This window comes from Buceros rhinoceros, unplaced genomic scaffold (assembly GCF_000710305.1).
Source record: "Buceros rhinoceros silvestris isolate BGI_N320 unplaced genomic scaffold, ASM71030v1 scaffold209, whole genome shotgun sequence".
In the NCBI taxonomy this organism is placed as follows: domain Eukaryota; kingdom Metazoa; phylum Chordata; class Aves; order Bucerotiformes; family Bucerotidae; genus Buceros; species Buceros rhinoceros.
The window spans coordinates 66,262-77,316 of NW_010433302.1; the positions used below are offsets into that span (position 1 = coordinate 66,262).

The 11,055-nt window shown below is 40.6% G+C and overlaps 1 protein-coding gene across 1 annotated transcript in view; it reads right to left on the bottom strand.

Annotated features, from left to right (window-relative positions):
- Positions 1-6,210: 6,210 nt before the first annotated feature.
- Positions 6,211-11,055, bottom strand: part of NCOA3 (nuclear receptor coactivator 3) — an 18,076-nt gene continuing 13,231 nt past the window's right edge. Inside the window, exons 15-21 of the mRNA XM_010144056.1 lie at positions 10,471-10,642; positions 9,407-9,703; positions 8,213-8,317; positions 7,524-7,749; positions 7,129-7,303; positions 6,438-6,579; positions 6,211-6,330 (exon numbers count right to left, since the gene is read on the bottom strand). Of these exons, the coding sequence (XP_010142358.1) occupies positions 6,211-6,330; positions 6,438-6,579; positions 7,129-7,303; positions 7,524-7,749; positions 8,213-8,317; positions 9,407-9,703; positions 10,471-10,642 (1,237 nt within the window). The remainder of the gene's footprint in view (positions 6,331-6,437; positions 6,580-7,128; positions 7,304-7,523; positions 7,750-8,212; positions 8,318-9,406; positions 9,704-10,470; positions 10,643-11,055) is intronic.

The following is an 11,055-nucleotide window of genomic DNA, read 5'->3' on the forward strand; positions in this document are numbered from 1 at the left end:
GATGGGAAATGCTGTCAGAAACAGCTCTCTCGAATCCACTGTTGTTCCTGCTTTTTGCTGTGGATTATACCTCACCCGCTTCACCGCGCGTTGTACTTCAAGACGACACCACTAAGGCTGACACAGGAACTGGCAGAAGAGGCCACAGAGCCGTGTCCCTGAGGGCTGCCATCCCAGGGGGCAGAGTGCGCAGCGAGACAGCGGACGTCAACATCAGCCAGTCTTCTGTTCAGCTGTATCTTCAGATGTCTCGAGAGAAACTCAAAAGCCAAGAATAACTCTCACAGCAAGACTTCGAACACATGGACCCTTTTCCTTCTAACTGGGGGTAAAGGTGTGGTGGAAAAGGACGTTGAAGAGATTCAGGAATTGAAATGAGCAGCACTGATTATTCTCAACACCGTTCTCAAATATCCTCTGAGGATACATTTTAGTCCCACCTCTACTTGTCCATCCTATTGATACCTCCAGAAAAATTAGTCAAGATTTTCTCTAACAGGATGCCAGATTTTTGGAGGGGTTGTGTAAATATTGATCAATATACTGTTTGAAAGTACATTCCTTCAGGTTGTGAAGAATTTTGTTAATAAAACGAGCGGAATGCCCACATGCCGTTTCTCAAAATGTTACTCAGTGTTGCATAGTACATTTTGGATTTTATCCATTTTTAAAAGGACTTAAAATTTTCAGTAAATGTACATCTTAAATTTTAATGAAATCAGATTTGTATGAGGTTTTTTTATGTGGTAATATTATACTGTATGTTTAAAACCAAAACAATTCCTTTGCGAAAGCAGCATTTGCTTAGTAGTGTAACTTTTACATTTACTTTTTAAAAAGGCAGCTCCGAGAAGTTCAGTACTTGTAGCCAAGAATAATCCTGTTAGTCTATAAAAATGTACGTTCTGAATGACAGTTACTGCTTTTAACGGGAAAAGCCCATCGTTTTACTAAGCAAGCACAGTGTACAGAGTCTATCGAGTATTTTCATAAAGACGTTATTAAATACGTTGCAGTACAGGCACTAGCAGTGATACTTGTATTTATCATTTTTTTTCATGTTCATCTGCTACCTGTTTTAAAGGCACATGCAGGAGGATCTCGTGACAGACTCAACCAACTGTGGCCTTCACTCTTAACAAAGAGGTACTTTTTTTTCCAAACAAACTTCACTTACACTTCTAGAAACACAGTGTAAAAATACATCAACCGTCCCTGGTTTTGCACAACAGGAAATTCAAGTAATTCAAAGAATTCCTTCCCAAGGGGTAGAGCTCTCTGGTACCCCACTGCCATACTCAAAGTATACTGGAATTTAGGAACTGAGGAAAAAAAACTGCTCAAAAATGACAGTGGCTCTTTCCTTCTAAGTGCTCTATAGGAAAACTAGGCTTGACCTTGTATTTGTATCACATGGCAATAAGGCAAATACACCCCAAAATTTTCTTGCAAGTTGTTTTTTTTTTAATTATGGAAGTAATATATGATTGTCTGTCTTGATCTAGCCACAGATTTTTGTTTATAACCTACTAGAGATTTCATGGATTATCAGAAGCATCTGCTAGATGACAACATCTTGGATCAGTAGAAATAAGTAAAAAAATAAACTCAGCAACAGAAACACGTGTTTGCTGCTTTCCAGAAAAGAGCGTTAGCTGTCACCAGCCCCAGAATGCCAGGTTAGATGAAAAAAATTCGCACTTACCTTTGTTTTGTGTCCAGCCTGTCTTTGACAAGATGCGGGTGTGACTATCACCATCCTGCACAGCCAGTTACTGCTCCTGTGACGCGTCAGTCAGACGCTCAGAAAGTAACCGTGTCCCTTTGTACAAAGCACTGAGCTGGGGGACTCGTGTGTGACCCGAGCAGCAGCTGCTGTGTGACAGAAGGTGGCTTGTTGGCACGTTCTGGGGAATGCTACCAGCCCTTCTCCTTTCAGCTCTGCCAAGACTGCTACTGAAGTTGGAAAAAACCATAAACTCCACTCAGTGTCAATGCAACTTTAGTTCCTACAGAGGTAAGAGGTCCGAGCTGTTACTCCTTCAGCTTTTACAGCCAACTAGGAGAGCTTCTAAAGCCTTTGCTGTACACAGTTTTCTGCAGTAATAGCACCAGGTTGTCTCTGACCTTTCCAGGATGCAGTTATCCGCCTTAAAGCATGAGACAGCCAATACACTGCGTCACCAGGCTCTGATTTTAAATAGAAACCTTTATTTACATTATTATTAACATCCAAACACAAAAATCAGAAGAGCAGTAATACCTTACAACCAACTCTTTTATAAATCAGTTCCCATGATTTTTCTGTTTTGCAAAATAAAGATACAGGTATTTCAAGCAATACTTATAACGTAAACTAAATGTAAATGCAGTTCTCAATACTGTATGCCTTCTCCTGAGGAGTTTTTAAAATATTGCTCTCAGAATTACATGGTTTCATACTTGCTGTATCATTCTGTCCTCTGGTAGTCTGCACAGGAATTCTAAAATAAAATGCGTGCTAATTGGTGCAACATCCCGATAGTTTTGTCTTATGACTGAAAAACAGTCCTGATTTTCTAACTTTAAAAGCATTCCAAAAGACTGGAAAAAACCACTACCTATGAGTTTCATAAAAACATGGTTTCTGTGATTAAAAGACTAACAGAGACACGTAGGAAAACGACGCTCATCCTGCAGCAGTGCTCAGAGGTGGCTGGGTACGTACGAGCCAACTGTTCTCTTGCTGTTGGAAAGTGTTACACAGGTGGGTTTTTAAAAAAACATTCAGAAAAATCTGCTGCAATAGAACCAAAAGTGGATTGAAGAGGAGATTAAATGTCAGCAGATTTCAGGGTCAGTTTTATTTAATGTACTGCAGTAGCTAAGATTTTCAAAGGAGATGTAGTATTTAGGCTCAGTGCTGCCAAGAAAGATGTCCTCGATGTAATGTAAAAATACCCCTCTCCCCCCTTAATCAAGTTCAAACTAAGTATCTTTGGATTCAGCAAAAAGTAGGTACAGGAAAGCTACAACATTCTAAACACAGATGAGGAAATGACAATCCTTTCAACATCAGTCCTTCGTACCACCCGTTAGTTATACACCGATACGCAAACAGAATCACTCGTTTTAAAAAAATGAAAAGGACACGATGTCTGAAGTGGTGCAGTCTGAGCGCTCACCTCCGGAAAGGAACCGAGCTTCGTAGTTTCCATCAAGAGACTGAGCAGCTACAAAATATAAAGATTGTTCTACTCTGATTTGATATAAAAAGTGAGGGATTGTTGCCTTTCAGCTTCAGTAGGCAGCACTTACTCAAAAAGATAGATACGTTCTGAGAATTACAAAAGAAGATTAAAGTTCCTTAGGCTTTTAAAAAAGTTTTACATTAAAAAACACACAAGAAATGGACTGAAGATTTCGAATAAATACTCTTACCTAATCCAACTCCAGAGACCAGGTTGTGTAAAGTAGATCGAATCTATATTCCCTCTGGAACACAACTGGCTGTACGCTAAGCATAAACTTCTGGAGAACATTTCTAGTTACAGTTATGTCTATTAAAATGGAAGATCACGGAATATTCTGAACAGTAAAACCACCTCTTGCTTACAGTACCAAGAAGAAGCAATCAAGAACACAGATTATTCTTTTTTTTTTTTACTCACTTGGGAGAAATCAGTTTTCCATTACACAGGGAACACCAGAACAAAAGCACCACACATCTTAAACACTTCTGGGACATCCCTTATGGAAGGTTAGAGGTTTGACTCGTTGTAACTGCCTGAAACTGGAAAAACTGCAAAGGGGGATCTTCAAGGAAACAAAATGGGGAGGGGCAGTGGGGGGGGTGGAAATCCCATCAGCAAATAATATGAATAAATCTGTAACCAGACTGAAATACTGATATGAGAGAAACCTGCGTAGAAAATACATTCATTACTATTAGAACAATCCAATGAGGTGTCGACATTTGGTTAAAGTGTGGCTTATTATCCTCAAAGATTTCTTGATGTCATGTAACAACAAATATTTCGCAACAGACAAACTTTTTAAAGGAACAGTCAGAGTTCATTAAAATTGACCAAAAAAGACACAATCCCGATCCATCAACTGAAAAGGCAACGTACTATAGAAAGACTTGCCCGTCGTGGCAAGTCGTAACATCTTACAACGCAGAGCTGTTTGTCAGATGATTGCTGTACGTAAAGAGGAGAAATGTAACAAAGTGCTCACAGGTGGAGAAAGCATTTAACAGCTGGGCTCTTAGAAAAAGCTATATGTTAAAGATGTAAAAATAAATGAAGTGTTGAAGACCAAAGACAACAAAGATGTGGGCCAAAGTCACCCAGCTTCAAAGTCATTAAATTTAATTAAAAAAAAAAAAAATTCTATTTGGACCTCAACTACACTGAGTTTACAGAAATCAATTTTGTTAAATATTTAGCTTCACAAACTCTGCAAAAATGAGTTAGTGACCTACAAAAGTCATATATATAATACATTATCTTAAAGCTCATATTTACAAAATTTATTCACAAAAAGACTGCAAAATTCTGATTCAGACTGCAGTGCCTTGCCTTGAGTTTTCTGAAGCTGTTTTCAAAAAGATGAAAGATTATTGCTCTGATTTCCACGCACAGAAAACATTGCGTTCCGCAGTCTTTTCCAATAGTTCCTCAGAGACTGCTGGAGAGGAACGTGAGCACACCCCACCTTCATATGAAGTCCTTACCAAAGATATTGCATTAATCCATTATATAGTCTCTTATAAAGTGCACTCAGCTGCACACCAATACGTAAATACTCGTCACAATTGTGTTTAAATAATTTAAATTCATCACCCTCTCTTTTTACCCCTTGGCTTCACCAGACAGGATTTTGGACTAGTATGTGCCAATTCATTTTGCACCGCTACTTTGCTTGGCAAATCCTGACTCCTGGGGGCAAGAGATTAAAAGCAGCATTTATATTCAGGAATTAATATAAAAGAGTCAAGGCTAGGAACTACATTCTCTGTCAGATATTGTTACTAGAGAAATCAGAAAATTCTTACCACCATGACTTCTCCAGGCACTTTTGTCTGCCTGTACTTAAAGGGCTTGGGGTAGCTACAGCCAATAGCTCCTAAGGTAACCAGGAGTCGACCCACCACGTTTCTACTCAAACGCCGTTGCCAGATTCACATTTCTAGAGGCAGAGCGCCAAAAATATTTATGACCTTTTTTGTACACCACAATATACAGTAATACAGACGCTGCTTCTACTAAATGTTGGGGTTTTTTTTTTCCTCTTTTTCTTCTGAATGAAGTAACTTAGGACACCGTGCTGATTAATGGGAAAAATCGCTTGTTTCTGTAAGGCCAGTACTAGTTGCCGTGAAGAATGCGTAGCTTTCCTTTATAGTACTAGTGCATCATTAATACAGCGCATTCTTGTTTGGAGATACGGGTCTACGTGTCAGCAGTATTTCTGTTAAAAAAAAAAAAAATCAGCAGAGAAAATAAAACACCTTTGCTGGAAAAAAAAAGGTCAACAGACTGCACATTGAAGAGGAAAGTACTGACAGACAGTTCCTAAGCAGAAGAGGAGCATTTTAGTGCTCTGCTTTGAAGATAATTTCTAGAAAATAAATGCGTCCCAGAACTGCCGGAACACTTATTTGGCTATCTTTGCTGTATGACATGTGGGTCTGGAGAATCTGCCGTTCTCCCCTCTTTATAAGAGGTGCTCGTATCACAGTTCTCCAGTGCCTTACTTATCCCCAGAAGTCCTCAGATTATTTTGGCTGCTTCCTTAGGTACCTTAGACAAAATTTCATTAGGTTCTTTCTACTTGAATGAATTTAGCTTATCTCAGTATTACGTCACTCATCCCTGGACATTTTGTGGAAGGATTACAGCAAAAGGATACTCGGTATTTCAGCCTTCTGTGCAGAGCCTGGTATTAGCTCATTTTTCCTCCCTTAAATAAGCAGCCTAAATTTTCCATAGTTCTTGCTGGGCACACACAAGCTATTCTAAGGTATTGGAAGGGTAAGGATCTGCAAGCAGCATCTGCCAGGAGGAGGATGCTGTGCTACCAGGATTCTCGGGCTGACTCGTGAGAGCTGTTCCATATAACCTTTTACATCTGCAGAAGATGCTTTTCACGATCTCCGTGGTTTGCTCTCTGGGGTTTCTCCAGGCTCAGAAAGCATCCTTTGTGCAGTTTAAGCCTTGACCCTACCTATGATACTTCAAAGTCAACAGCTAATCCCAGTATACAGCTGGGGTTCATCACGGATGTGATTGAAATATCATCGAAATAAGGTATCTCTTGGGACACAGGAAAGGTAGGTCCACAGATCTAAATACGAACAGGATAACTGAGAACAGGATTGTGCCAGAGGAATAGCTTGAAACAATGGGAAAAGTCTCAACAGATCTTTTCATCAGTCTTTACGTACGGCTCACCTGGTCTGGACCCATGGGCATCCCCGACATCGGCATGGTATTAATATTCATCTGTCCCATGTGGCCACTGCTGCCATTCATGTGCATCATACTGTATGCTGCTGGATTACCCTGATGGCTGAACTGCTGCTGTGGAAAAGAACTGAAGCACAAAAGGGCAAATAAAATTACCTTCCAAGAAGTTTATACATCAGTATATTGCCTTCCCTGCACCAGCCGTCAGCGCATGAAAGATACATCTATTTTTACATTTACTTGTTTTGACCTAATTTCTATGTAACATAGATTCCAAAACAAATCTTGAATTTCTAGGCGCACACGGAAGTACGTGTATGTGTTTCCTGCTGTAACCTTTTTGGAGGCTTCTGTAAGGGCTGTACTGTCCATTGTAACACTATTCTGAACTTCTGTATTTCTCGCCAAGTTGTTTTTTCAGTATCTGAAGTCTGAATGTTACTTCCTGTTACAACAATGGCAGAGGTCCAACATGAATAAATGGAGCTCAGCATAAGACAGATTACTCAGTCTGCTTCCTAAGCTAGAGCTGGATCAAGGACAATTAAGACACTAGAGATACAATGATTTTTCCCTCTTCTAACTCCTTTTCCTACTTCAAGCTATTTAACATAGCTTCTGCTTTCAACAAAAAGACAGACAGTTTTGAGGTACAGTTTATAGCTGTGAAGTTCACCTGCTCCTGGCCATGCTTCCCGATGGCCAGCCCTTCATCTCAGGGGACTGGTACATTGTTGCTGTCTGAGGATGCTGCATCATAGGATTCTGGGAGGGTCCAATTCTTGATGACATCATTGGGTTGGGAGGGCTTGATACTCTGCTAAACGCAGGGTCAGGCTGTTGGCTTATTCCTTAAAAGACAAAGGACAAACAATATACTTCAGTTATCATCGGCCAGTACTTTTAGTTTATCTTCTTGCAGTGATAGGAAGAGAAAAAGTCATCCTTTTTTGTAGCAGTATTTTCCATTGTTCACAATGATTGGTATTTAGGTAGTTTGGATTAATAATAAATGAAGAAAGGGAAAAGGAAAACAGAGAAACAAAACCAAAACCGTGTTAGTACTAGTACCATAATTAGGCGGATAGGGGAATTGCTGTGGAGGAACTTGAGCCATTGGAGGGCCTGTCAAAGCACTATCCATGCTTCCTGAGGCAGTCACATTTGGTGGTGGACTGAAGGCCTGAGGTTGCTGTTGCTGCTGCATCATCATTGCCATCCTCTGTTGTCTAAAATGATGACTTATTAGCTCCCTGTTACGCTGAGCCACCATTTGAGCATTAAGAAAACCTTGCTGCTATCCCCCAAAGAAAAGAAAAATCACATTAGAAAAAACTTTTAAGGAATGAAATCATGTCAATCAAACCACCTACACTCCTCCTAACTCTAAAGACCCAGCATATCCTTTACCAGAACAGAAAGTTAAGAAAACCCCCAGCCAGTACAAAAATCATCAAAATATTAGACTTTAAGTTGTCATTAGCGCTAAACAAATGATAAAGTAGTTTGGCTACGTGGAGAAGGCTATTGGTGCACTGTACTGCTAGCGTGACCTAATGAACAAATCTCTCTGAAATCCCATGAATAAGGGAGCTTAAAAACCCACTTTTTTTTTTTTTAACTGTACAGGGAAAAAAACAAACCAAAACAAAAAGTAATGCTGTGGAACCATGAAAGAGGGTCCCATTCTAAGCAGACGTGTAAAAGAGGCATCTGTTCACACCCTGCTGCTGCAGATGCCTGCTGTAGCGACTACTTACCTGTGACCCCACCTGCGGCTGCATAACTGGTCTCATCACTGAGGTATTACCACTGACTGGATTTTCCATTTTCATTTCAAGCGCTTGACGGGTCTGATTCATAAACTTGGAAAAAGACATTTTACCACGATTAGCTTGAAAATACCAGTATCTGAAGGAAGGAATGGCAACATCTCCAAAAAACATTCTTTACAGACCCCTCAAATCCATGAAGTGCAATGTTTAATTTTTGCCTTGTTTGATGTACTTGAAGTATCAACCTATTTGCTTAAGCAGCTCAAACACGCACAGAAGGAAATCTGTTCAACCAATGCAGCACTAACTGGCTGTATTTTTTTCTTCCCTTGAAATCAGCACTTTTTAAGAATAAATACCTAGCAGACTACCTGTTCGTTCCAAGTGATGTTTTGGGCAGAAGCGTATAGCCAGTAGCTTTGCTGAAAATAGTAATTTTCTGTCTCCTTCCCTCTCCATCACAAAATCCCGAAGCCATACAGACTGACTAAGTGCCACAGAAGAAGCACAGTTGTTTCCCAAGGATTGGACGTGGCCATCCCGTGTCATGCAGCACCGACTCAGTTTTCCGAGTTTTATCTGTACATTGTATTTGATATCAGGACTGCGTTTGCACACGGGGAACTCAATGTTGAAATCATGCAGCAATTTCTTGAGCTATGCTGTCCACCCAGGGTTAAAATCTATGTGGCTGTATCTACTCTCTCATCTTTCATCCTAGGAAAATATCTAAAATGACATCAAATCAAAAATTCGAAAGTAAACCCATATTTCGATAAGCCCAAATGATGAGTTAGCAAACATAGTGAAAAAGAAGTAACATTGGATTTACAGGAGAAATGCAGCTGCCCATTTAATGTGATCAGTGAGACTGAGAAAAAAAATACTAAACCTTAACATGGATAAAGGGATCCTCCAGAGCTATGTCATGCAGGAGTAACTGTTTTGGGAAGCAGGATCCAATCCAATCCGTAAGCTAAGGAGGCTGATGAAGGAGAACCACCTGTCCCTAACAAAGGTTCTTTCACCCCTGCACGCCGTGTGAAAAGCACTGTCAGAAGGGAAGAGCCGTCCCTCCAGCTGACTGCTGCTTCTGTATTCGTGAAGCAACACAGTTCAGTGCGCACCTTCATCCCTTCCAGAACAGGAAGAAAGTGCAAAGCAGGAGTGCAAGATTACCTGCTGCCCCTGAAGCCTCTGCTGGAGCTGCATGCGGAGCTGCTTCGGTGTGTTGGTTCGAGGTCTCATCACGTTTGCTCTAGGATGCATGCTCTGAAGTGGAAAATTGCTCTGCTGGCTCATCTGATTCATCACCGAATTAAAGGATGGCTGTTGTCCCTGTATGTTACTAAAACCTCCTGGCATTGCTGCCCCTTGTCCCTGGTAGGGCTGACTGTACAACGAAGTCTTCTGGTCCATCATAACTGAAGATTCCTGACCTTGAAACGAATCTTGTTTGGGTTCCAAAGCTTGTCCCTTCAACAGACACAGAAGTGTTTTCACTAGCAGTATATTCTTTAAGTAGGAACTCCTGAAGAAACAATAAAGCTAACACAGCGTACAGCCACCAGTGGTTTACTGGGTAGAACACAGCATGGAAAAGTTCCTGATAGTTTTGTCTCCAGTCAAAAGAAATACCAAAAGTTAGTAATAAATTTTTTAAACCCAGCTGTGCTGCACGGTGCTTACGCAGGCAGGCCAGGATCATTATTCAAACCCTTCCTAGTTTTAAACTGCTATCTGTACAACTGACTGTGATTTTGTGGATTTTGGCAAGTTCTAAACTATTCATAGAATTTCTTTTTCCAATTTGCTAGCCATGCAAATTCAAGCTGGAACTGGAGGAGATGGAAGTGTCCTACTCACTAACACATCACTGCCAGTCAAGTTTATTTCCCAACCCAAGCTCAGCTGACAAGTGTTTACTAAAGAAACCCAACACAATTCTCCACTTACAGAATTATAATGTTTTACACCAGAAAACCCCACCCTATACAGCAGGGCATATTACAATGCACTTGGATAAGAAAATGCTGTTTATGTTTTTGTAACGCACAAGAAATTGACTCATTCTGAGCTTCTCCAGTTAAAATCATTGCTTCCAAAGGCGGACGTAGGATAATGAAGGTGAGGAAGTGAGAAGATGGAGCGAGGGAGGAGGATCTCTACACTGTCTTTTCAAGTTACAAAATAATACAGGTTTTTTGAAAATAATTGGCTAAAAACTTCTCTCGTTTGCTTACTTGGTTTACAAGATCAGGGATTCCTAACGCTCTGTCAATCTCCTCCAGCCCTGTGACATCCGTGTTACTCAGCAGTGTGTGCAGCTGATCCAAAAGTGCCCTTTCATCACTCTGCCCTTCCATATTTGGTGCCGGACATAAGAGGTCATCCAGAGAGTTCCGAACTAGTTGTCTATAAACATAAAAACGTTACGACCATAAAGGCGTAGACATAGTTTTTATATAATATATTGACCTGGAGATGATTAAGTACTATAATCACCCAGAAGACTAAAGACAGACTTAAGAACTTTAGGTCCTAAAATGTCCCGTCGACTGGCACGTATCCTCGAACAAAGGTCAATACTGTTTTCTCCTGGCTCCGGCGTGTGCTGCAGAGACACGATTTCAGATTTTCCCACCTCTTTTCCCCGTGCCTCCCAATTCAAGGACTGGATGATTTTGTTAGCAATGCCTTTTGGGGAGTTGGGTTAAAAGATATCCAGTGTCCTATCATCAGCAGAAACGGAAGTAGATTTTCACTCCTCTCTGAAATCTCCACTGTATGAGATACATTTACTTATTTCCAGGCCTTACACTCTTCCG